This window comes from Garra rufa, chromosome 11, assembly GCF_049309525.1.
Source record: "Garra rufa chromosome 11, GarRuf1.0, whole genome shotgun sequence".
Taxonomy (NCBI): domain Eukaryota; kingdom Metazoa; phylum Chordata; class Actinopteri; order Cypriniformes; family Cyprinidae; genus Garra; species Garra rufa.
This window is the reverse complement of record NC_133371.1, coordinates 37,795,504-37,821,581: the sequence shown is the minus strand read 5'-3', so window position 1 is coordinate 37,821,581 and position 26,078 is coordinate 37,795,504. Positions and strand designations below refer to the sequence as shown.

Sequence of the window (26,078 nt, the reverse complement as noted above, 5' to 3'; positions counted from 1 at the left end):
ATTACATTTTGAAGTATATGAAAATAGAAAACTGTTATTTTAAATTACAATAAAATGAATTACTATTACACGATTACACGATTTATGACTATTATTTGTTTTCTGTAAATGGAAATAAATCAAATAAATGGAACTTTGATGTGCATAAAAGATCTATCTATCTATCTATCTATCTATCTATCTATCTATCTATCTATCTATCTATATCTATATATCTATCTATATATCTATATATATATATATATATATATATATATATATATATATATATATATATATATATATATATATCTATCTATCTATCTATCTATCTATATATATATATATATATATATATATATATATATATATATATATATATATATATATATATATATATGTCTTTTTTATTTATTTAAATGTGAATTATTCTTTTCTTTCTTCCACAGGGGAATTATGAAGCGGCTTTGAAGATTTTTGATGAGCAGGTCAGTGCACTGTTGTGCTCTTGCCACTAGTAGTTTTCTGGGTAGTAGCATGGTATACTTCAAAGTGCTTTGGAGTTTATGTCAACGCCTCGGTACATGAATATGGTACAGCATTCAGTGTATATCAAAGATAGTGACATGTGATACCACCCAATGGTACCGCTACAATACTTTTCTTCAAGAGTAGGATAAATCTTGCAGGCATGTAGTGAATGTAATTAGTCCCACCAGGGGAGAAGTGTAAATCCTGTCATGTATTCCATATGGAATGTGACGAATTCAAGCTGGTTAAAGTGTAGACAGGAGCATATGGGTGTCAGGGCAAAATCTTTAGACTACACTCTCTTGAATTTATATGAATCATTACCTATTTACTGCAGGGACACACTGTCAACAGACCATTAGTAAATGGAAATGAGGATATTGAAGGCTGAAGTTCGTATGCATTTAATAACTGTTACTTCTTTATCTTTTAAAATCTTAATCTTGAAGATTTGGGTTAATGTGACAGTCCCAAAATATTTTTACATTCTTCTCAGCAGGTGCATTTAGTCTTCATGAAGGCACAGCACTCTTAAAGCAAACACCATTAAGCTTTTATATTTAGAAAGTCATTAAAAATGCAGTTAACACTTTTTGAAAACTTTCATAAGCCATTAACAAACATTACATAACTTAAAAGCGTAGTTATGTAAAGACCAGTAGTTAAAATAGTGTGTATTCATATTGTGAATCTAAATTGGCAAATGTTTGTGACCACATCTGTGCCTGTTGAAAAAAATTAATATTAATGTGGAATTGGGTCTCACTTTGCTGCTGTGTTTTGTCACACTTTTGGGAAGGCTTTTCATTACAGTGGCATGCAAACCCCTTGCAGAATCTGTGAAAATGTGAATAATTTTAACAAAATAAGAGAGATCATACAAAATGCATGTTATTTTTTATTTAGTACTGTCCTGAGTAAGATATTTTTACATAAAAGATGTTTACATATAGTCAACAAGACAAAATTATTAATATAACGCCCTTCAAAAGTTTGGGAACCCTTGGTTCTTAATACTGTGTGTGGTTACCTGAGCGATCTACGACTGTTTTTTTGTTTTGTTTTGTAATGATTGTTCATGAGTCCCTTGTTTGTTCTGAATAGTTAAACTGAGCACTGTTCTTCAGGAAAAATCCTCCAGGTCCTGCAGGTTCTTCAGTTTTCCAGCATCTTTTGCATGTTTGAACGCTTTCCAGCTGTGATTGTATGATTTCATAATCCATCTTTTCACACTGAGGACAACTGAGGTACTCAAACACAACTATTAAAAAAGGTTCAAACTTTCACTGATGCTCCAGAAGTACACAAGTATCTTCTGTTGCTTTCAACAAAATAAGAAAAATTTGGAAATCGTTATCCTGTTCAAAAGTTTTCACCCCCTGGCTCTTAATGCATCGTGTTTATTTCTGGAGCATCAGTGAATGTTCAAACCTTTTTTATCTCAAAATCATACAGTCACTGCTGGAAAGGGTTCAAATATGCAAAAGATGCTGGAAAACTGAAGAATCTTAAGAAAAAATCCTCCAGGTCCTGTAGATTCTTCAGTTTTCCAGCATCTTTTGCATTTTTGAACGCTTTCCAGCAGTGACTGTATGATTTTGAGATCCATCTTTTCACACTGAGGACAATTGAGGGACTCAAACACAACTATTAAAAAGGTTCAAACATTCACTGATGCTCCAGAAGTACACAAGTATCTTCTGTTGCTTCCAAAGGGCAGTACTAAATGAAAAAAAAACAAAAAACAGGTATTTCAACAAAATAAGAAAAATTTGGAAATTGTTATCCTGTTCAAAAGTTTTCACCCCTGGCTGATTTAACCTTTCTCCAGGTTACTCAGCGCTGTGTGAAGTCTGGAGCCATGCTGGACATCGTAGACGCTTGTTCAATGCTCTACAGACTAGAGCTGGAGGGTGAGATATCATACAGTCTCAAAATAGAAGTTGAAAACAATACACCTCGCTGTCTCTAAGCAGGAGCACAGAAGTGTTTATGTACTGTCCGTTTCTGTTAGGAATCCATCAACAGCCAGCACATGCTGAACACATTTGCATTTGACTGTTTAATCAAGGCAGGTTGTGCTGAAGTCTGTGCTTGGAATATAACATGTGAATCGGATGTGTTGAAAAGCCCTGATGTGATGTGAAAAGCACTTGAATGTTGTTAAGCATGTTTCTGAACCTTGAAAACGTGTGTATTTTTGGTAAAGAGCTAGACCTGTAAGACCTTTGTTCATCTTCGGAACACAAATTATGATATTTCTTCTGAAATCCGTGAGCTTTCTGATCTTCCATAGAGAGCAATGTAACTAAAAAGCTCCCAGAATAACTTCTCTGAATTCTTCTCCTCCAAATAACATCCTCCGCCATTATAAAGAGTACAACAACGCATTCTTGTGCAATTCTCTGCTTAAAAACAATGTGTTGTGGTACTCTCGATAATGGCAGAAGAAGGTTACTTGGAGGAGAACAACTGTTGAATAAAGTTGTTTTTTTTGTTTTCTTTGTGCACAAAAACATGGACTGTTTTACTGATGTCCTTACTATGTTTCTGGCTCTGGGAACATTTCGGTTGCATTGCTGTTAATGCAGGGTCAGAAAGCGCTCAGATTTCATTAAAAGTATATTAATTTGTGTTCCAAAGATGAACGAAGGTCTTACAGGTTTGGAATGACATGAGGGTAATTTATGACAGAATTTTCATTTTTGGGTGAACTATCCCTGTAAAGGTGTCATTGGATGAAACTTTTTTTTAAAAATGTCTTGAATTGTGCTTAAAACACAGGAAAAATTTAAACAATTTTGCTTTTTAATTAAAAACTGCAATATATTCTCTGAAGAATGTAAAACTCTTATATTACACGATTTTGCATCTCAAGTTCATACAAGACAAAAGTACTACTGATTCAAGTCAAGCTCCTTGGAAAGGCTTGTAAAAACATGATTCTTTTGTGGAACATGTAGTAGCAGGAAGAGACATTTACAGTGCAATCTATGAATTTCAGGAGGTCATCTAGAAAGTGTTTTATCCTTTGGGATGTGAGGATTTGTGACATAACACAGTGAAGATAAATGGAAGATAAAGAGAAGTTCAACCTTTACGTTCTTGAACTTTAGGTGATCGGGTTTGAAAAATGACTAACGTTACATAAAACTGCTCTTGCTCTATTTTATTTAGCCTATTTGTGGGCAGGACATCATGATCTGTTTTCAAGGATGTGTTTAAAAAAGTTCATTTCCAGAGCAAAAATGTACAGATAATTTACTCACCGCCTTGTCATCCAAGAAGGTCATGTCTTTCTTTCTTCAGTAGTGAAGAAATAATGTTTTTTGAGGTAAACATTTCAGGATTTCTTTCCATATAGTGGACTTCTACAGTGCCACTGAGTTTGAGCTTCCAAAATGCTGGTTAAATGCAGCTTCAGAGGGCTCTAAATGATCCCAACCGAGGAAAGAGGGTCTAATCTAGCAAAACAATCTATTATTTAAAAAAAAAAGTAAATTAAAATTGATAACTTTTTAACCTCCAAAGGCTCATCTTGTCCAGCTCTGCGTGAACTCTTGTGTATTCTCGTTCAAGACAGTTAGGGTAGGTCGAAAAACTCCCATCTCATTTTTTTTCTCCAGCTTCAAAATCACCCTACATCGCTGTTTTACATGGTACTTCTGCAGCAATGTATGGCGATTTTAAAGTTGGAGGAGAAAATAAGATGCGAGTTTTTCGACCTACCCTAATTGAGCTAGACAAGAGGAGCATTTGAGGTTAAAAAGTATAGAAATTGTATTTTTTTTTTAGAAGATCATTTCGCTAGATAAGACCCTTCTTCTTTAGCGGGTATAATCAGTTTTTATAAAGAGTTTATAAAGCAAAACATTTAAAAGAAATGCTAGAAACATAAAAATACAATTATTTATTGTGTTTTTAATAAGGTAGCCTCTGAAGTCCATTCTAAAGCATGCAATTACCTGAAATGTCAAAAAAGAGCTCAAATGTTTTTATACTATGCTAATTTACAGGCCAGAGTTCACTTGAACTTTGGTTCACAAACATGAACTTTCTGCTCTCTTGTATTCACATGCGTATGAATACAGATGGATAGAGTGTGAAGTCTATCGTGAATGCACCTTGAGACAGCTGGAGGGAAGCTGCTAGCAGGCAGTGAAGCGTCCCTCACTGTCTGGCCGGTTTAGCCGCCTGTAGGCCTGGTTCAGAAACCCTGATTAGCTGGGAGATGAAACTGGATGTGTTGCCTTATGGTTGGTTGATAAGAGGAAGAGGTTTTTGTGCTGAATTGCACCAAATGTGTTACAGCTGTTTGTTTGTGTGAGTAAAGTGTTTTTCATTGTAGGTGTGAGCGTGAAGGGCCGCTATCGAGAGCTGCTGCAGGTGACCCAGCCGCATACAGAGGACCACACGTTACTTTTCAATGACCTGCACTTCCTCATGGTTTCCCTGGGTAGCAAGGAGACCGCCACCACTCAGCGCCTGCTGGAGAGTCTCCAGGAACTAGCTAAGTGAGCCGCAAAAATTACATAACCCACTCGAGAGATTACATTACAGCCAGGTTCTGCCCACGGGTGGGAGTTTGTGGAGGCCGAGTTATGGATGAATGTAGCGTGTCTTCAGGCTCCGTGTGAGATTTCTTAGATATTTCCCTGCTCTGGGGAAGACTAGGGTTTTCAAGGCTGATGCGCGGCATGCATATTTATTCCAATTTGTCATAGCAGCCAAAACAAACGTCCGGTAAAGGATGTACAGGACGAACACAGAGTGTATCGAAAGTATAACCGAGCACAAAAATACATTTCTTGTCAGCATGCTGTGTTTTATAAGATAACATGATGGAGAGGAATCCTCGGGGAGCTGTATTTTCAGCACAGCATCTGTTCAGAGAAAACAGTGTTTTTACAAGGAGCACAATGTTTTTCGTTACCCACACTTTGTCTTTAGGTTTTCAGTAACAACTTTACACACATACTGGAAAAAAAAAAAGGTTGTGTAAAGGGTTTTAAAAATGTTTGATGCCACAGACCATCTAAAGTATAAAAAGGCAGTTATGTATTTTCGTGTACTACTTCAGGAGTTTCAAAGTCGTCATCAGATTGGTTGAAGTATACAGGATTTCCGGGAGACGTGTTTGTCACGTTTATTTCTGCCTGGAAACAAAGATGCGGTGATGCCAAACCACCTGATGGAAAAAGAACGCCATCGTATTTACAGCTGTGCCAATGAGTGCTTAAACTCTTTAAAATGTGTCTAAGAGTTTTACATAGTGCTCTGTTTTTGTAGGGACATTTCCACGCCCCTAAACCTGATGCAGCACAAAATGAAATGTGATTTTGGTTGATTTTCCTGTCAGTCATAAGGCCTCTTGGGTGGATCTTGGCAATCACAGCGGTCATGGTTCCCAGACCTTCTGCTGTCAGTCTGAAGGTCTGGATATGCCAGACTAGGATAAAGATGGATAAACCTGAAGAAAAACAACAAACAAAACAAAACTGTGGCTTCATAGATCAATAGAATTAAATCATTTTGATTTCGAACAGGTTTTATAAAGCAGAATGAAACCATATTGGGGGCCGTTCAGCACATTTTTCCAGTCTACTTTTCTATTGTTTTTTTTTTTTTTTTTATGTAAATGCAGTAGACATTACTACTACTAATAATAACTACTTTTTATACACCATTTTAACCTTGTTTTATCGTTAACTTTTTTGTGCACACTTTGAAAACCCAAGAAATAAAGCTTCTAAACTAAACATTTGGTTTGAAATTATATACTTTTCTTACTGTTGTGCAAACACCAAAAAAGGCATATTTGTTATACAGTTGAAGTCAGTTGAAAGTTTACATACACTTTGCAGAATCTGCAAAATGTTAATTATTTTAACAAAATAAGAGAGATCATACAAAATGCAAAAAGTCCCTTGTTTGTACTTAACAGTTTAACAGTCCACTGTTTCTTCAGAGAGATCCTTCAGGTCCCACAAATTCTTTGGTTTTTCAACATTTTTGTGTTTTTGAACCCTTTCCAACATATGACTGTATGATTTTAAGATTTATCTTTTCACACTGAGGACAACTGAGGGACTCATATGCAACTATTACATTAGGTTCAAACACTTACTGATGCTTCAGAAGGAAAAACAATGCATTAAGAAAACATTTTGAAATTAAAGATCAGGGTAATTTTTACTTCTGTCCTCTGGGAAGCATGTAACTTTTATAGCTTCTAAAGGGCAGTACTAAATGAAAAAATATGATATTTAGGCAAAATATGAAAAATGTACACATCTTCATTCTGTTCAAAAGGGTCTTAATGCATCTTGTTTCCTTCTGGAGCATCAGTGAGCATTTAAAGCTTCTGTAATAGTCCCTCAGTTGTCCTCAGAGTGAAAAGATGGATCTCAAAATCATACAGTCATGTTGGAAAGTGATCAAATCCTGAAAAATCAAAGAATTTGCGGAACCTGAAAGATTTTTCTCAAGAACAGCGGGCAGTTTAACGGTTCAGGACAAACAAGGGACTTGTGAACAACTATCGCTAAAAAAAAAAAAAAAAAAAAAAAAACAGTAAACACAGTATTAAGAAAGTGTATGTAAATTTTTAACGGAGTTATTTCTATAAATTCAACTATTACTGTCTCTTGTGGACTATATGTAAACATCTTTTATGTGAAATATTTTATTCAGGTCAGTACTAAATAAAAAAATAACATGCATTTTGTAGGATCCCTCTTGTTTTGGTAAAATAATTAACATTTTGCAGATTCTTTTGACTTCAACTGTGTATGGAATGACATGTGAATGAAAAAATAATGACAGAATTGAACACTTTTTTTTTTCTCTCTTTCAGAGAGCCAGCTGAGAACCGTCAGCTCCAGATAGCGGAGCGTGTGGGGTTGCCCATGTGTCGGGCTCTGCTGGAGTATGACCAGGGGAACTACAGCCAGGCTGTGGAGCTCCTCAAACCCATCAAAGACCGCTTTGTAGAGATAGGGGGCAGTGACGCACAGGTCTTTCACCGCTTAACTACAGTATGTGTAAGATAAGCTGCATTTTCATTCTTAACAACCTCTTTATTTGTTGCTCTGCAGAGAGATGTTTTCAGTCAGCTCCTTATTCATGCTGCCATGAAGTCAGGAGACAAAGACCACCAGCGATTTGCCAGGTAAAGGTTGTGTTATACCCCTCTAAGTGAAAAATGGTTTTCAAATAGCTAATTTGTCATCTTTTGTGCATTTATGCTGCACTTTAAAGAAGCTGTTAGACTTACATTTTAAGCTTCAGACAAATTACCATAATTTGTCCTTTTTACTTACATTGAAAGTATGTTAAGTTCACATACCTCTGGTAGAATCTAAAAATGCTCAGCATTTTGAAAAGATAAGAGAGATCAAATCTTTAGGATAATATGTGACCCTGGACCACAAAACCAGTCCTAAGTAGCAAGGGTATACCTGTAGCAATAGACAAAAATACATTATAAGGGGTTAAAATTATAGAATTTTCTTTTATGCCAAAAATCTTTAGGATATTAGTCAAGTAAAGATCATGTTTCATGAAGATATTTTGTAAATACATAACTTAATTTTTGATTAGTAATTATTCTATTTTTATTGCACCTTTCAAATAATTGTATCTTGGCCAAATATTGTTCTGTCCTAACAAACCATACATCAATGGAAAGCTTATTTTGAATCCAAAAATGTACCCTTTATGATGAGTTTTGTGGTCCAGGGTCATATGTGAATGTAGGCCTATTTGTTATGACAAACAGCTTAATTAATGCAACAAGTAAATTAAAAATTTGCATATATTTGAATAACTTTTTTATTATGTTTTAGATTTCACTGTGAAATAATATATTTGTTATTTATTTTTGAGTAAACTTCATGCATTTTTTTGTTTGTTGTGGGTGGGGAAATTTGAAATTGCATTTGATAGAGTTTGAATTTATTTCATGTGAACATTCCTTTAAACCTAGGTTTCTCAACTTTGGAGTTTTAAGGAAGCTCATTAATGTGGTCTTCTAGTCACTGTCAACTGATCTATTATAAACACAGATGTTTTTCCAAAAATGCCTTTCAAAAAAGAAAAATCAAAAAATTCTCTGTATTCTTTGAACTGGTTGTGTCATTTTCATGTAGAAATGAATAAAACTGCCATACAAGGCCACAGGGTTTCCATTAAAGATGAATTGTAACCTCAATTAATGTGCTAATTATAACTGAACTGTCCACGGATGCCAAGTATTTCAGGTTCAAACAGAAATTTACATGTTGCATTTCATTAGTATTCAATGCAACCTGAAACTCTCCCAAATTGCAAACTCCCACGTATTCTACACAGGTTGTGCATAAAATAAAGCACAAGTGAATATTTTAAAAAATGCCTCATTCAGACAGAAATGTTCTCCTGCAGGGATTTTCTTGGACTCTTTCTGAGGAAGCAGGTGTTGTGTGCTTTTGTCCCTAGATGCATGCTGATCGAGAGAGACGCAGTGCGGCCAAACTCCCCGCTCACAGACCGGCTGATCCAGAGAGCCCACTCTTTACACGTTTAAATTCAGACCCCATTCAGCCTGTTCTCTGTTGGTTTAATTACAGACCGCTTTCCTAACATATACATATTTAACTATAGACATCAGATCAGAGAGCCTGAGTACAGCCCAAGAGTTTGCCTTGAACAAAGTCTTGTGCTTAATGGGTTCACTCCTGCACGTCTCTTCCTTCCAAGTCTCTTCCTCCTACATGGCAAGACATAAACGAAGTGGAAATTCTTTGAAAAGATTTTCATTTTGCATTACATGTCAAGTCCAAACAGTAGGCATGCAACAAATGACAGTTATTATTTAATGCATTATTTAATGAATTTGTAATGAAGAACTAACAAACAATCCCACAAGCTTTACAGAAACTTTTTTATCAGATAACAAAAAAAAAATGTAAACCAAAATAGCAAATAAATAAGAACTGGCTCCAAGGCAGAGTGAAATGAAACTGTTAGGAAACTGTGAGAGCAGTCAGTGCAGAATGAAAGCATCACTCCAGAATGTGACAGAGTTTGGCGACACCGCAGGTGATTGTCTGCTGCCTCTACATGACGGATCCGATCTCTTTCTGGATCTCAGAAATGAGAATCTGAGAGAGAACGATGCCTGCGATCTGTAGATCAAACACAAGAACTGTGTCAGGACAGCAGTGTGCATGAGATCGTAATTTCAGTTTCTGCCCAACACCCACTGAAATATTCATGAATGGAAATGCAGTTTGTTGCATTGAGTGATACGGGAGACGAATACACAAGATTCATTTCAAAAGGATCATTCTTTTAAAAGAGGATATATATGTACATGGAAGGTGCATGGATTTGTTGGAATACATTTGACTCTGTCTGGGGAATGTGTGAATAATTCAGGCTGTCTGTATCTATATCCTTAATTATATGAATTATTAAAAAGTCACACACAGGATACACGCTTCACTGATTTATAATGAACATAATAATGCCTGTATCTGCTCCACCAACGAAAGTAGTTGAGCAAATGTTAGGAAACGTGTTTTTCATTTCTGAAATCTGAATGGTTAAGTGAACAGTTGAAAAACTCACTCAGAGACAATTGTGTTTTGTTCCTGCTCATAATCAGCTTCTTGTGAAAGAACTGGTTCAATGGTTAAATTACAAGAACTGTCACCACCTACTGTTTTAATTGTCAAATGGAAAAAAGTACACTGTCCCAATACTCACGTTTGCAAAAATATACCTCTGCGAAGGACAAATAGAGGGGGGCATAAAAGCATAAAACTACAAGTTACTTGCGGATGAAAACTGTGTAGGTCATTGCATGAGTCATGCTTCGGCTTCGCTGTTTTGCGCGGATTCATCTGGTGATCTGGTTGTTCTGCTAATTTATGCTGTCTAACCCAAAACAAAAAAAAAACGTGGAAAGCTGCTAAATCATGTAGAGAAGGACTTTGAAAAACTAAAGGGGTCGAAAACACCTGAAATGATAAGAACAAACATAAATGTCAAGATTTTTGCCCTGGAAATCCTGGTTCAGCTTGGCCAACCACAAACACCTTTTGTTATAAGGTTTGTCAGTCTAGTACTGGTCCAACCGATTAGTACAGCCCAAAACATGACAATAATTGACCATTTTCTCTTTTCTGCAGCAATAATCAGCAAAATGTTTCATTTGGTGGCATTGATTTCATTCAGTGCTGTCAATATGGCCGATTGATGATGTGTTGTGAAAATGCTCTAAATAAACAGTTTTTTATGCGAACTATGCTATTGTTGATTTCTGATACATTTGTATTCTTTTATTTACGTATATGATGAAGTATGAAGTTTTCATTTTCCACGGAAATCCATTCCTACAGCTCTAAAACATAATTATTATCCAGACTTCCTGTTGATTAGCCTTTATAGGGAAATAACGAGAAGAATAACAACGTAAACGGTAAAACTGTTTCCACTACAAACCAGTGTGTTTAAAATTAAGATAATACATTAAAATAATATGTAAGATACACCAGATTGCAACATCAAGCAGCAACACAAGCTGTTTTGTACAGCTAAAAATAACTGGACATGGATGAGACAAGAAGCCAGACACATAAAATTTACAAATGGCTGTGCCGACTCTTACAGGACAAATAAGGTGGCTTAACCAACATGATTGAGACAAAAACATGATTTGGCAGATGTGATGGTGATGTACTCATTATTTCAGTGTTGTTCATTTTGAACAAGAAAGTGTTTCTTTCTTCTGATGAAACATAAACAAAGATATTTTGAAGAATATGGGTAGCTGATGGTCCCAATTAACTATAATGTTTTTTTGCGTCATCGATCTGCCATATTGCTGGCACTGGACCAAAATAAACTTGCATATTTAGCTCATTATTCTTGCTCAAAATGGTCAGTTATTGTCATGTTTTGGGTTGTACTAATTGGGCGGACTGGTAAAAACATTTGGAGTAGTCTACTGTAGACTGAATAAGTTATAACAAAATCAAGGAGGAGGAGAGTACAAAAATCTGTCTGAGGAACAAAAGGCGTTTTTGGTTGGCCAAACTGAGCCAGGATTTCCAGGTCAAGAATCTTGACAACATTCGTGTTTCCAGTCAGGTAGGAGATATTTTAGGCTAATATCTTAATTAATACTGCTCTTACATATCTCTACCAACTGTAGCTTGTCAAAATATTGTGCCCTTTCCCGCTTACTAAGTCCTTCTCTATATGATTTAACAGCTTCCGCACATTTTTTTTTTTTTTTTTTTTTTGTGGTTTAAACAGCATAAATTAGCAGAACAAGTTTCAATACTTAACCTTGCAATCCATGCTGTTGTTAACGTTAAAGTGTAAACCCTTTATAGACCAGTCAGCACCCATGATCGGATTGCCATCTGTTTGAGAATCTGAAATCAATTGCAAGCTTGAATGTTACCTGTGGTAAAGCGAGACCCAGAGTTAGCACCCCAAATAACAGCAGATGAGATTCAATCCATATCACAGCTCTGTCTGCACAGCCCTCTAGATAGATGGATTTAGTGGCGTCCATGTGGTTTTGTGTTTGAACCCCAAAACCACACATGGTGTTGATCACAGTCTGAAAGAGTGCAAGATGTTTTTAATCTATAATCAGCAGGGGGCAGTAATGTGTTAGCCTTTTTCTAGTCATGTTTGCTTAATGCACCTCATTTTAAATCTATAGTGTACAAATGCAAACAAGATTAATTAGTAGTGTTGCTACACCAAGCAGCATTATTAATACCATGCATATTTTTTGCCATATCTAGGGACCAGAATATCATCTGAGGTGATTTTGAGAGAGTAAGCGAGCATCTAATAATGAAATAACCCAAAATGCTTTAGCCTCTTTGTAACATGGTAAAAAAAAAAAAAAAAAAAACACCAGCATATTTTAGCAGCTGTCCTGAGAAGCACTCTATCAATTAATTAATAAAGTAGAGATTTCTAATGTTGTTGATGATCATTCTCATTCCTTTGGTTTGGTCTGGCATGTTTTTAACATCTACCCACGCCAACTGGATCTTCCTCCGTTATCTGATGGGTCACGGCCGGTCATTTCCCCTTCAGCTTTTTACAACTCTAGTGTGAGTCTTTTACCATGCAACTTGAGGTTGTTGAATTCCCTTTTGTTTAGTGGGCTGCAGATGTAGAATGCAAGTCAAGGTCTGTAGACATATGCAGTTTTCAATTGCATGTTTGCTCCAGGAATTTCCTTAATGTGTAGTTTAATCATTCATCACCCTTTTCTACAGAGATTTCACACAGCTTTCAGTATCCATGAGTGATTACTGACAAGAAACCTACATGCTTGCATCTGAGTTATGTCTGAAAGGGATAAATATCACTTTTAACAGCATTTATAAGTATATTTTGTGTTGAAGGTTAACTAACTAAATGCATGTGATCCCTGTAGGTGTCCATGAAATAATATTATGATTCATTTTCATATTGTTTGCGCAGATGCCATAGAGCAGTGCCATTGTCTTCTTGTGAACATCTGTTTAGATGAATCACTGAATTTTCTGTCATTCCTTTTTTCTTCGAACAACACTGCAAAACAATTAAACCACACAGCTTTTTACTCTCAGCGTCTTTAAATGTGACACAGCTCCTCGATTTCCCTGTTTTTGTTTGAAAGAATTGCATTTCGTCCGCTCTGACCTGTTTAGAGAGTGTTTATCCAGCAATCACTGTAGACATTTGCCAAGGGAACCGAGATCATAATATTTAGGTCTGCCAAGGAGTCGCTCTAAATCGGTGATCTATGTTCTGTTTGAGAATCTTATCAGCATTTAGACACATCTCGCGGATTGAATTGGAGCGTACATTTAGCATTTCAGCCAAGCAGCTGCTTTGGACGTCATGCCAAAATGGCACCGCTTGGTCATTCGCTGTCTAGAGAAGCAAGAAGGCAATTCAGAAGCCATAAATTCTCCTCGAGTTGCTGCTGTGACAAACTGTGCCGAAATTGAAACTTTTTATTACTGATACGTTTGGTAAACCCAATCTGTTTAACTTCACAAAGCTCTCGCTGATGTGATTATAACTGGGGTAATTAGCGGCACAGGCCATCATCTTTAAAGATCAAGGCGCACAGGCTGACTCCACACTTTGAATTCGTCTTTCATGGCAGTTTGTTGCAGAGTGCAATAAACCAATGACCACATACAGTTTTGTTGAGCTGATGACATGAAAAATAATACAACTTTGCCTTTGCACTAATGCTAGACTACAAAGACTGAGACCAAAAGGGGAGGGATTGTGTTCAAATAAAGAATCAAAATGAAGGATCACTGTATAACTGAACTCAAATTTGACATTTTCTGAAATTGTGACTGGTGTTTGCCCTCATAACGTTTGCTAGAGTGCTTTAAAGTGTTCTGAGTGGTTGTTAGTATGTTGCTATGTTGTTGCTAGATGGTATTCTGGACGGTTACTTGAACATGGACCAGCAAGTTTCTATGATGTTCTACAGAGTTGGAAATATCCTCAAATAATCTTTTCCCCCAAATTTTGTATGTATGCAAATTGCATAATATCTGCAATATCTGTGAAGAATCACCCATATATGTCTTACATGGCTTGGGTCCCATGGTGGCATTTTTTCACACTCATTTTATCATCCACTAGGTGAAAATTGATTCTGATCTTTTAGAATAGACTTTAAACTTCTGAATTATGTTATGAATTTAAACTAATAAGTTTAAAATAAGTTTAAAGAATAAGCTATGAGCTGTAGCAATACTAGTAAAACTTCTCTAACTAGCACCACAAATTTAACTTATGTATGCTTCATGTCTCCAATTTAAAAAAATAAACAGAAAATATAAATAAATAAATAAATTAGAAATGAAAAAATAATTCAGCAAGGATTAAAAGTGACAGTAACAATTTTCAAACAAAATTCAATTTCAAATAAATTGAAACTTTTCCAACTTTCTAGTCATCAAAAAAAAAAAAAAAAATCTTAAAAAAGTTTTATTTTTTCCACAAATATTATTTAGTAGCCTGACTGCAGTAATGAGTAAAATAAAAGTTTGTTTACATAATATATGTGTGTCTAATTTATATAGAAATATTAATATTTTATATATAAATATATATATTTTTCTCAAATATATACATGCATGTGTAGGGATGGACGATCATAGAAAAGTAATCTAAAACCAAAATTTGGAACCTCAGTCTAACCAAAGCTTTTAATCCTGTTAATTCTGGCATTCTAATTAGTTCTGGCGTGAAACTCTAGATGGTGCATTCTGATAGGTCTAACTCAATCTGACATAATGATATCATTATCAGATGGCACAGCTGATTGGTTCTCTACTGTATCAGTAGCCAATGAGCTTGCTGCTTCAGAAACCCTCCACCTTCCCCAGCTCCACCTGTATAGATCTGCTAGGAGGTGATTAATGTATACTATATGGGGGTTATTTCATAGCAACAATGCAGCAGCGATCATGAGTCAGATTCACATCTATAACTATGAGGGTGAAAAAATTGTTGATTAATGTTCAGTTAATCAAGATTTTAATTTTAGGTCATATCATCCAGCCCTTTGCATGTGTGTATTTATATATACTGTACATATACACAGCGCACACACATATATTATATAAACACAAACTTTTATTTTTGGATGCGATTAATCGCTTGAAAGCTTGAAAATTCAGCTTTGCATTACAGGAATAAATTACACTTTTAAATATATTCTAATGTAATTAGTTAATTTAAATAAGGGGGTTTCAAATTCCGTTCCTGGAGGGCCTGCAGAGTTTAGATCCAATCCTAATTAAACACACCTGATCCAACTAATCAAGTCCTTCCTTTTCATTGAAAACTGCATAGTATGTGTGTTGGAGCAGGGTTAGAACAAAACTGTGCAGGGCTGCAGCTGAGTTTGACACCCCTGATTTAAATTGTAATACTATTTCACAATATTACAGTTTTACGGTATTTTTGATCCAGTAAATGTAGCTTTGGTGAGCATAGGAGATCAATAACTTTAAAAATCCTACTGACTCCAAACTTTTAGATGATATCCACAGTGCTATTTTTATTCTCCCAGTATATGGTTTTCCAAGGTAATTATGCAGAGATGATTATAGATAATACAGTTACTGTACACGTGTTGCCACCAAGAACATTTAAGAGAATGTTTTAAATTTGAAGGGGTGAAACTGGGGAAATATAAAACAATATTGCAAAGTTAAATGTAATTATAATGATTTAGAGCTTCAGTCGCGCCAAAGTTATTTCAACTCATAAAGCGCCATATGAGTCCTCGCTTCACACGCAGACCTCATATCTGTTTCTATTTCTATGTCCATTTCATTTCAGATATTCATAACTGCAGATTAAAGCTCAGTCAGTAGGTGTAGGTGCTTGACTCTCACCTCTTCTGGTAGAGGAGTGCAGCATGAGAAGGGAACAGCGCATCTCTCGGTGCTGGGGTTTGACGGGGTGCAGTTGAAGTAGAGGTTCCAGGACCAGTCGGTGTAGTTGTTCCAGCCACAGCATTTGAACTGTAAGGAGAAGCGAGGAAGGAAGGAAGGGAGAGAAAATATTTTTAGATACTGTCTTTGCAGACCACATATTCAAGGTTTTTTTTTATTGTGAGAAGGACAAGTAGGCAAGAGAACATACTGTACTATTGCAAAGTTTTTTCTAATTTAGAGACTCATGCACGTCTTGAGTTCACATTGCCATATTTATCAAAATCTGCACAAAAGTTAGGTATGAAGTAAGAACAGTTCACCAAAAAAAAAATTCTGTGACCATGTACTAACCCTCATATTGCTTGCATATCAATATATATATATATATTTATTCACAAAATAAAATGTTTTGCAAAATGTTTAAGCTGAGACAACTTAAATTTTTGTTTAAAAAAGCACTGTAATATTTATCTAGAGGATTTGTGTTGGGTCACTAAGATTTAACACTTTAATTCTGCAAGGATGCATTAAATTGCTAACAAATGTCAGTAAATACTTTTACATTGATACATTTTTATTTCAAGTAAGTGCTGTTCTTTTGAAAAAAAAAATAAGAGAAAAGTTTTAAACTTTGATAGTAATTATTAATGTTTTCAGTTCAATAAATGCAGCTTTAAATGTAGATTTGTTAAAAATAAACTTCTTTTAGAAACATTACATCAGTCAAAAGTTTGTTTGTTTATTTGATCCAAAGTACAGCAAAAGATAAAATTTTGAAATATTTTTACTATTAGAAATTAAATTAATGCTTTTATTTAGCAGGGATGCATTAAATTGTTCAAAAATGACAGTAAATACTTTTGCATTGATACATTTTTATTTCAAGCAAGTGCTGTTCTTTTGAACTGTATTTATCACAAAATAAGTTTTAAAATTTTATAGTAATTATTAATGTCTCAGTTACAGTGATGTCTAAAGGCTCATCTGACACTGAATAGTGAATTACTGGCTGCTGAAAATTAGACTATTACTAGAAAAAAAAATAGTAAACAGATTTTAAATTGTAATAATATTTCACAATATTACTGTTTTACTGTATTTTAGTAAAGTAAATGCAGCTTTAAATGCAGCTTTTTTGAAAATAAACTTCTTTTAGAAACATTACGTCAGTCAAAAGTTTGTTTGTTTATTTGATCCAAAATACAGCAAAAACTGTAAAACTTTGAAATATTATTACTATTAGAAATGAAATAATTTTATTAAGCAGGGATGCATTAAATTGTTCAAAAAATGACAGTAAAGACTTTACATTCATACAATTTTTAATTCAAGTAAGTGCTGTTCTTTTGAACTGCATTTATCGGAAAATAAGTTTTAAACTTTGATAGTAATTATTAATGTTTCTCAGTTAAAATGATGTCTAAAGGCTCATCTGACACTGAATAGTGGTGTACTGGCTGCTGAAAATTAGACTATTACAAGAAAAAAAAATTTAAATAGTAAACAGATTTTAAATTGTAGTAATATTTCACAATATTACTGTTTTACTGTAAAGTTTTAGTAAAGTAAATGCAGCTTTTTTGTAAATAAACTTCTTTTAGAAATATTACATCAGTCAAAAGTTTATTTGATCAAAAGTACAGCAAAAACAGTTACATCTTGAAATATTTTTACTGTTAGAAATAGAAATTAATACTTTTATTTAGCAAGATGCATTAAATTGTTCAAAAATGGTGATAAAGACATTTGTAATGTTAAAAAAGATTTCTATTTCAGAAATATGCTGTTCTTCTGAACTTTGTATTTGTCAAAGAAACCTGAAAAAAATTGTACTCAGCTGTTTTCAACATAATAGTAATTATTATTATAAAATATAAATTATATGAATTAAGCAGATCAGAATATTAGAATGATTTCAGAAGGATCAAGTGACTGGAGTAATGACGCAAAAAAATCAACTCTGAAATCACAGGAATACATTTTAAAATATATTCAAAAGAAAACAGTTATTTTGAATAGCAACATTTTTGTTGTTTTTGCTGTAATTAGGATCAAACAAATGCAGGCTCAGTGAGCAGAAGAGGCTTTAAAAAAAAATTACTGTTCAAAAACTTTTGACTAGTAGTGTAAAAAAAGTCATTTTGACAATACAAGAACGATCAAGTGGGGTGAAGGTGACTTATTTTATTTATTTACTTTGTTTTATATTTAATTTTGGTTGTATAAATACAAATGACATGACCTGATACATGAATAATTAGCACAATCTAATCAAAATAACACTCATACCTCTTTTTGGATGTAGTCCATTAGGTTTTGAAGGTCCAGGTCGTCTCGATAGTGCACAATGGCTTTTTTCACGAATTTCCCCAGCGTATCGTGTGTCTGTGAACATGACACTTCATACAGTGGAGCCACCAAGTATATTTCCATACGTACCTAAAATCAAACACTTCCATCTGGGTTGTATATGCATATGTAATTGTGCTACGGGAGACAGGTCGACAGCGCTAATTCACCATGGCGGCTCTAATAGCATATGCTTTAGTGTGGTAATTAACTCTTGGGGCCCCCCTGAGCTCTCTGCTTCTCCCCTGTCAGTTCCTCTAACGCTGGCATGTTCAAGCACCTCTGAATGTCATTAACAGGAAGCCTCCATCGAAACGGAACATTTGGTTCCACTTTGATGTGGCAAAACTCTTTAATCATTTAGCAGCGAAGATGCTTGAAGCGACGTCGTTAAAATACAGTTTAACCGTGCCCTGCGCTCCGACGGTGAAGTATAGTGTGATGTAATACACATGATGGGACCTTCTCCTGGACTGTACAACTTCAAGAGTTCACTGGTAGGATGAGGTAATGGTAGAACGATAGGAAACTCTATAGTGGGAATTGACGTTAAGGATAAGATGAACAATGGAAGTGAATAGTGGATTGCTTTTAAATGGACTTGCTGTCCCATGAGACTGAAAGATGTCTGCTAAAAGAGGTTAACCCTCCATAACCAAGCCAAAGCCTAATGTTTCAATTAATCTTTAACAACCCGCTGTGTGTGAACGTCATAACAATGAAATATGTTTCATATGATAGCCCATATCCTATATCAGTGCTACAGAAAACCTGTCTAGTTTATACACTGACGTTTCAAGTGAAAGCCCACCTGGTCAGAGTAGAAGAAGCCCAGGATCGCAATGACCATTTGGGTTAGAAAGACCAGGGTAAGACTAAATGAGAACTAGAGAGGAACAGGAAAAAAAAGGTCATATTGTCTTTAACTGCTATTTAACCCAAGTCTCTTCTGCTTACCATGCCTGCATTTATTTGATCCAAAATACAGCAAAAACAGTGAAAATGTGAAATATTTTTACTATTTAAAATAACTGTTTTCTATTTGAACATGTTTTAAAATGTAATATATTCCTGTGATTTAAAAGCTGAATATTTAGCATCATTGCTCCAGTCACATGATCCTTCAGAAATCATTCAATATTGTGATTTGCTGCTCAAAATTGTTAGTATTATTATTATTATGTTGAAAACAGCTAGAATTGAATTTTCTCAGGTTTATTTGATGAATAGAACGTTCAGAAGAACAGCATTTATCTGAAATAGAAATATTTTGTAATAAATAAATGTCTTTTATTACAAAAGCTTGTTAATTTCAGGTAAGTGCTGATCTTTGGATCTTTCTATTCATCAAAGAATCCTAAAAAAATAATAATAAATGTTTCTTAAACAGCAAATCAGTGTATTAGAATGATTTCTGAAGGATCGTGTGACACTGAAGACTGGAGTAATGATGCTGAAAATTTAGCTTTGATCACAGGAATAAATTACAATTTAAAGTATATTCAAATAGAAAACAGTTATGCTAAATAGTAAACAATATTTACAATATTAATGTTTTTGCTGTATTTTGGATTGAATAAATTGCAGGCTTGTTGAGCAGAAGACACTTCTTAAAAAAAAAAAAAAACATTAGAAATCTTACTGTCCAAAAACTTTTGACTGGTAGTGTATAGGGAAGACCGGGGCTAGTTGTGTGTAGATTTGTTTCTGACACTTTGAAGTAATGGCTACTGATATTTAATTAATACTTAGCTTTTATTTTTATATTTCAGATTCATATATTTCTAGTCATTTTATGTGCCTTTGTCATTTATTTATTTATTTATTTTTATTATTATTTTTTTTGTTTGTTTTCGTTAAGTTTTATTTATTTCCAGTCTAACATTAGTGCTTAAACTTAAGCATATGTTCAATTAATTGCCAAAACAACATTTATTTAATTTTTATATTTTATTGTATTTCTAATTTATTTTTAAGAAAAATGTCATAAATATTTTCAGTTAACAGCTTTAATAACCCTAATGTGGAAACTAGTTCTAGTCTTCCCTATGTAAGGGATAATGTACAGGCACAAGATACAAGATCCTGATCACACTGTCGGGGCTTATTTCTGCGATAACTACCGGCTGCCTGTACATTATCCCGCTTATTACACGGCTAATTGCCACATAAGGAAAAAAACTGGACATGAATATGAATTTGAAACCTTTTATTGGCATATTTGTTTTAAATTAACATTTTTATCCTTCCGCGAAACGATATAGTACCACGTGACTAACATTCAAACTATGTACGTTAGTAAGACAATTTAAATAGATTAATGTCGAAATTTTCCATTGTTAATTGTGGTTGTCCAGTGTTTGTCACAAGATGGCGCCAAACGGTAATCTTTGTTGGCACGGAGGGATTTTAAACATACAAGTAGTACCGGCTATGCGTTATTACTTTGGAGCGGTGATTATTTGAAAAGAACGAACCTGCAAATGTCTCAACTGACCAATCAGAATCAAGCATTCCAATGCGACAGTAAGCCTATGGGCGAGACTTCCGGTTCATTATCCACTAACAAGAAGAATAAAAACCTGCAGTAAACGGTAAAACTATTTCCAGCACAAACCAGCGTGTTCATACTTAAGACAATACATTAAGATAATATAGTACCTGACAACACCAATTTGCAATTTGTTTTGTACAGCTAAAAATAGCTGGATGTGGATGAGACCGAAAGCCAGACCCACAAAATGGCCGCAGTTGCTCTTATGTAAAAAATCAGGTGGATAGGGAAAGAGTTTTAACTACTAAATAAGATAAAGTGTAATCTTAATTTGTAAGTGACTTTGAATAAAAAGGTGCAGTAATGCTCACAATTTTAAGGAGTCGTATGTTTTCTCGCAGAGCTCCGATGCATCCGCAGAAGGTGATGAAGAACATGACCACCCCAACCACAATGAGAGTCACGGCAGGATCAATGAGGAACGTGTCACGCACTGTGTCTGTGGAAAAAACCCAGAAACACAGCTATTCTCTCAACTGATCCACACACATGTGTAGTTTATTCAGAGGTGAGCTATTCATTTCTCGTACCTGTTGCTTTCTGAACTGTGGCATATACTCCAATGGCTACAATAAGAAGAGAAAACACCTAAAAATGCATAAATAAACAAATGACTTGAAATAATCAACTGCACATTGAACACAAAATGAGATGACTTGCGTGTGCATGTATACAGTTGTGATCAAAAGTTTACATACCCCTTGCAGAATCTGCAAAATGTAAATAATTTTAACAAAATAAGAGGGATCATGAAAATTGTTTTTATTCAGTACTGTTACTCAGTACTGTACTTCCATTCAAAAGTTTACATGCACTGTTTACATACTGTTTTTATGTTTTGTGATAGTCCTTTCTTTGTCCTGAGCAGTTCTTTAGAAAAATCCTCTAGCTCCTGCACATTATTTGGTTTTCCAGCAGCATGCGCATATTTGAACCCTTTCTGAAAGTGAATGTATGATTTTGAGATCCATCTTTTTACACTGAGGACAACTGAGGGACTCGTATGCAACTATTACAGCAGGTTCAAATGCTCACTGATGCTTCGGAAGAAAACACGATGCATTAAGGCCCGGGGGGTGTAATCTTTTTGAATTGGATAATCAGGGTAAATTGTACTTATGTCTTCTAGGAGACATAATAATTATGTAGCTGCTAAAGTGCAATACTAAATGGGGGGAAAATAAGAAGAAAATAAGAAAAATTTACACATCATCATCCTGTTCAAAAGTTTACGCCCCCTGGCTCTTAATGCATTATGTTGCTTTCTAAAGCATCAGTGAATGTTTTTTCCTTTTGTAATAGTTACAGTATGTATTGTTCTTAGTGTGAAAAGATGGATCTCAAAATCATACATTCACTTCTGGAAAGTGTCCAAATATGCAGATGCTGCTAGAAAACCAAATAATGTCCATGAGCTGGAGGATTTTTCTGAAGAACAGCAGGCAGATGAACTGCTCAGGACAAACAAGGGACTCATAAACAATCATAAAATGTAAAAACAGTTGTGGATCATCCAGGAAACGACACGCAGCATTGGGATTCAAGGGTATGTAAACTTTTGAACGGGTTCAGAACAAATTCAGAGTATATATATATTAACATCTGTTATGTTAGTTTATTCAGGACAGTACTAAATAAAAAAATAACAGTTTTCATGATCCCTCTTAGTTGGTTAAAATGATTAATATTTAGCATATTCTGCAAGGGGTATGTAAATTTATGAGCACAACTGTATACACAAGTCATCAGATTTTCGTGTCTGCATGAAATAAAATATACAAAACTGATTTTGTATACATAGAAAGCATATTAAATGAAGTCTCTTATGCTCATCAAGGCTGCAAGAATCCTAAAAAAGTATCACAGGTTCCAAAAAAATAAAAAGCATCGCAAATGTTTCCAACATTGATAATAAATCAGCATATTAGAATGACTTCTGAAGGATCATCTGACACTGAAGACTGAAGTAATGATGCTGAAAATTCAGCTTTGCATCACAGAAATAAATTATATTTCAAAATATATATATTTTAAAAAATGATTATTTTAAATCACAATAATATTTCACATTATTACAGTTTTTCTGTATTTTTGATTCAATAAATGCAGCCTTGATGAGCATAAGAGACTTCTCTAAAAAACTTTCAAAATCATACTAATCCCAAACTTTTTTATATACACACACACACACACACACACACACACACACACACACACACACACACACACACACACACACACACACACACACACCCCAATATAAGGAGTGCAGACTTCATAAATCTAAAAATACAAAAAAAAAATCCTCGTACCAGTTTCTTATAAGTTATTGAAAACATAGCTCAGAAATATAAAGTTTGTTCTGGAAAAAGCACTTGGCTTGATATTATTTTATCTAATGAAATCACATTCGGACATTTTAAGTGGTTTTATATTGGATTATTGGATTTTATTTTGAATTATATTGGTTTCTCCACATAAAATATATTATAACAGGTTATTATTAGTATTATTATTTTAAACAAACACTGCATTCCCAGAACCGAAGTGTAAGAGTCTCTGAGCAATAGCCTTGTCCTGAGACCCTGCTAGCAGTGCTTGTAATATTGCCGCAGTCAGTCACCATGTGGTACGGTATAGTGTTTTTGAGTGTCTGAGTGCCACTGCAGATCCATTATGCAGCTGAAGAGTTTATAAAAGCAGTTGAATCATATCATCTCACTCTTTAAGAGTCTACGACAATACTTTGAGAGCATCTATGTACTTAGCTTGCATATGAAACATAAGGAATCAGGTTAAAGAGCCGTTCAGAGGCTTTTTCGGTGCAGTCATGCGCTTTTGTGCTTTTCTGTAAAACCAGCGAGCCAGTGCGGTTGGAACAAAAGACTAATGGATTATGCCGTCACACTCAGTCCAGAGGTCCGTCTGTTGTGCGCAAACATTGGTTTAGTGTGAACAGTGTGATTTGGCAGTTGCGGTCACATTTTCACTCACAAAAGACAATTAATGACAATCACAGTTCGCAGATCATTTTTTTTAGATGAGAGTTGGGTATTTGAGGCAAAGTGAGTGACAACGACAGCTGGTAATGTGACAAAATTGAGTTTTAAATGATGTGAATGCACAGTGTGTGGCTTTTATTGCATTTCCATTTGTTTTAATGGTGAATTATTCATCAGGAACTTTTCGTTTTTGGTTTGTTTAAATAATGGCACCAAATTATCTAGAAAGCTAACAGATAATGCTTGGTTCAAACTGGAAACATTAGTTAGAATGAGTTGCATTATAGCCATTTGATGTGAAAAAATGTAATTTAAAATGTTCTTTTTTTAATTTGAATTAAAAATATTCAAATACTTAATCAAATACAAATTCAAATATTCCAATTAGTTCAAAGGATTTTTTAAATTATTTATTTATTTTTTAAGAAGTGTCTTGTGCTCTCAAAGACTGCATTGTTTGATCAAAAATGCTATTCTATTTTAATATATATATTTTTTAAATGTAATTTTTTTTTCTGTGATGCAATGCTAAATTTTCTGCGTCATTACTCCAGTCTTCAGTGTCACATGATCAGAAATCATTCTACTATGCTGATTTACTGCTCAAGAAACATTTATTAGTGTTGAAAACAATTGTGCTACTTAATATTTTTGTGGAAAACCATGATGCATTTTTTCAGATTGTTTAATAAAAAGAAATCCATTTTTTTTTTTTTTTTAGAAATTTAATGCATTCTTACTGAATACAAATAAATTGATTTCTTTAAAAAAAATCTTACTTAACCAAAATCAAAATAAATTTGAACTTTTACCATCAATTATTGAATATTAATTAAAATAAACAAATAAAAAATACACTAATAGGGATGTATCGATAATATCGCAATAAGTCCACAATACAATATTTATTGTGATATTAAAAAAGACAAATGAATTGGAAAAAAAATAAACTACATTTAAAGTTAAATTATTCTATCTAATGCACTGTCAGAGTTTAAAATTAAAAGCTCCAACCAGTGTTATGAACTAAGAAAACTTAAGTCAGAAAAAATGAGTTAATTGACTTGTACCTGAACTTTAAAGGGCACTTAACCCTCTTTTTATTTGTGGTATAATATCTCAGTCTAGATTACATTCACATTGATGTTTTAGGAAGCCAAACAAATTATAATAATAACATCAACATCAACAATAATAGCCATATATTGTTAAATAATTGCACTGTAAAATAATTGAAAATGAATATTTCATAGGTATAAAAAAACACTTGCTGCACATTTTGCTATCGTGATACCATGATATTGATAATACCGTTACATCCCTACCAACTAACTGGGCCTGCAGGGGCTGTTATATAATGTAAATATACAGTACAGGTTTAAGGTTTAAGTAGATGTCTTGGTCAGAATTGAGAGTTTAACAGGGTTTTCTTTGTCTGTTCAAGATCAATTTGAAGAAGTTGTGTTTTCATCCTGTGGTGAGGATCTTTAATCCGATTTGAAGTTTACAGGAAGCTCCAGAGTCCTGAACAATAGCGTAATCCGAGGCAATTTGTGCAGTGCGAGCAATTCCCTTGATTCTGAATGGCGGATCTGTGCAGACTCTATCACAGTCAATGCACTGATAAAACACAACACAAACACCACCAGCAGAGGAAGAACACGAGACCAGATGCTTTTGTTTTGATTGCACGTTTCTTTGGGGGCTTTCTCTGCATCATATTTCGCGATTACATGCTGGAGAGTGGTATTTTTACACTTTCCACAGCTTTAAAATTCCTTGCAATTGTATGCAAATAGAGTGCTCCGAAACGAGCCGCGTTGTGTCGAAAACATCACGGTTGCAGAACGATTGCAACAGCGAGTCTATTGAAAAGACTAAATTACACCCCCTGATGTTTTATTCATTTCAAAGCTGGCCAAAGAGCTTATGCTCTGTGGCCTGGAAACGTCCTTTCCCTTAGCAAAACAACATTTGGAGCTGGTGTCAGCGGCCTCACTTACCCAGAATAAAAAGCTGAAGAAGAACAGGAAATACCGAATCCAGGGGTTGACGAAAGAGAACATTTCCGTCGTGGTGAGGCTCACCTGCCTATCCATTATTATTTTTAGAGGCTGAAGTTGGCAGGCAAAGCCAAAACAGAGATGCAATCCACCATGTACTTTTGGTCTGAAATGGACTGCA

General features: G+C 34.6%; 2 protein-coding genes across 2 annotated transcripts in view; one reads left to right on the top strand and one right to left on the bottom strand.

The window, feature by feature from the left end:
* Positions 1-10,323, top strand: part of ttc38 (tetratricopeptide repeat domain 38) — a 12,976-nt gene extending 2,653 nt beyond the window's left edge. Inside the window, exons 2-7 of the mRNA XM_073850206.1 lie at positions 429-467; positions 2,342-2,423; positions 4,859-5,024; positions 7,367-7,526; positions 7,608-7,681; positions 8,989-10,323. Coding sequence (XP_073706307.1) covers positions 429-467; positions 2,342-2,423; positions 4,859-5,024; positions 7,367-7,526; positions 7,608-7,681; positions 8,989-9,076 — 609 coding nt within the window. The 3' untranslated portion in view covers positions 9,077-10,323. The remainder of the gene's footprint in view (positions 1-428; positions 468-2,341; positions 2,424-4,858; positions 5,025-7,366; positions 7,527-7,607; positions 7,682-8,988) is intronic.
* tspan33b (tetraspanin 33b) lies at positions 9,543-26,078 on the bottom strand. The gene is made up of 8 exons (XM_073850889.1): positions 25,898-26,078; positions 21,423-21,480; positions 21,204-21,331; positions 19,150-19,224; positions 18,279-18,374; positions 15,948-16,076; positions 11,966-12,127; positions 9,543-9,677 (listed from the first exon to the last, which is right to left on the bottom strand). Exons 1-8 carry the CDS (start codon positions 25,991-25,993, stop codon positions 9,609-9,611), a joined length of 813 nt encoding a protein of 270 aa, XP_073706990.1. The 5' UTR covers positions 25,994-26,078; the 3' UTR covers positions 9,543-9,608.

What these genes read in the sequence shown, in the direction of transcription:
- tspan33b (XM_073850889.1), bottom strand. Translation starts at nt 25,993, where the DNA reads ATGGATAGGCAGGTGAGCCTCACCACGACGGAAATGTTCTCTTTCGTC. An exon ending in CACAGTTCAGAAAGCAACAG is followed by an intron (nt 21,332 to 21,422) that starts GTACGAGAAATG and finishes TTTTTTCCACAG; the next exon opens with ACACAGTGCGTGACACGTTC. An exon ending in TGGGTCTCGCTTTACCACAG is followed by an intron (nt 9,678 to 11,965) that starts GTAACATTCAAG and finishes TTTGATCTACAG; the next exon opens with ATCGCAGGCATCGTTCTCTC.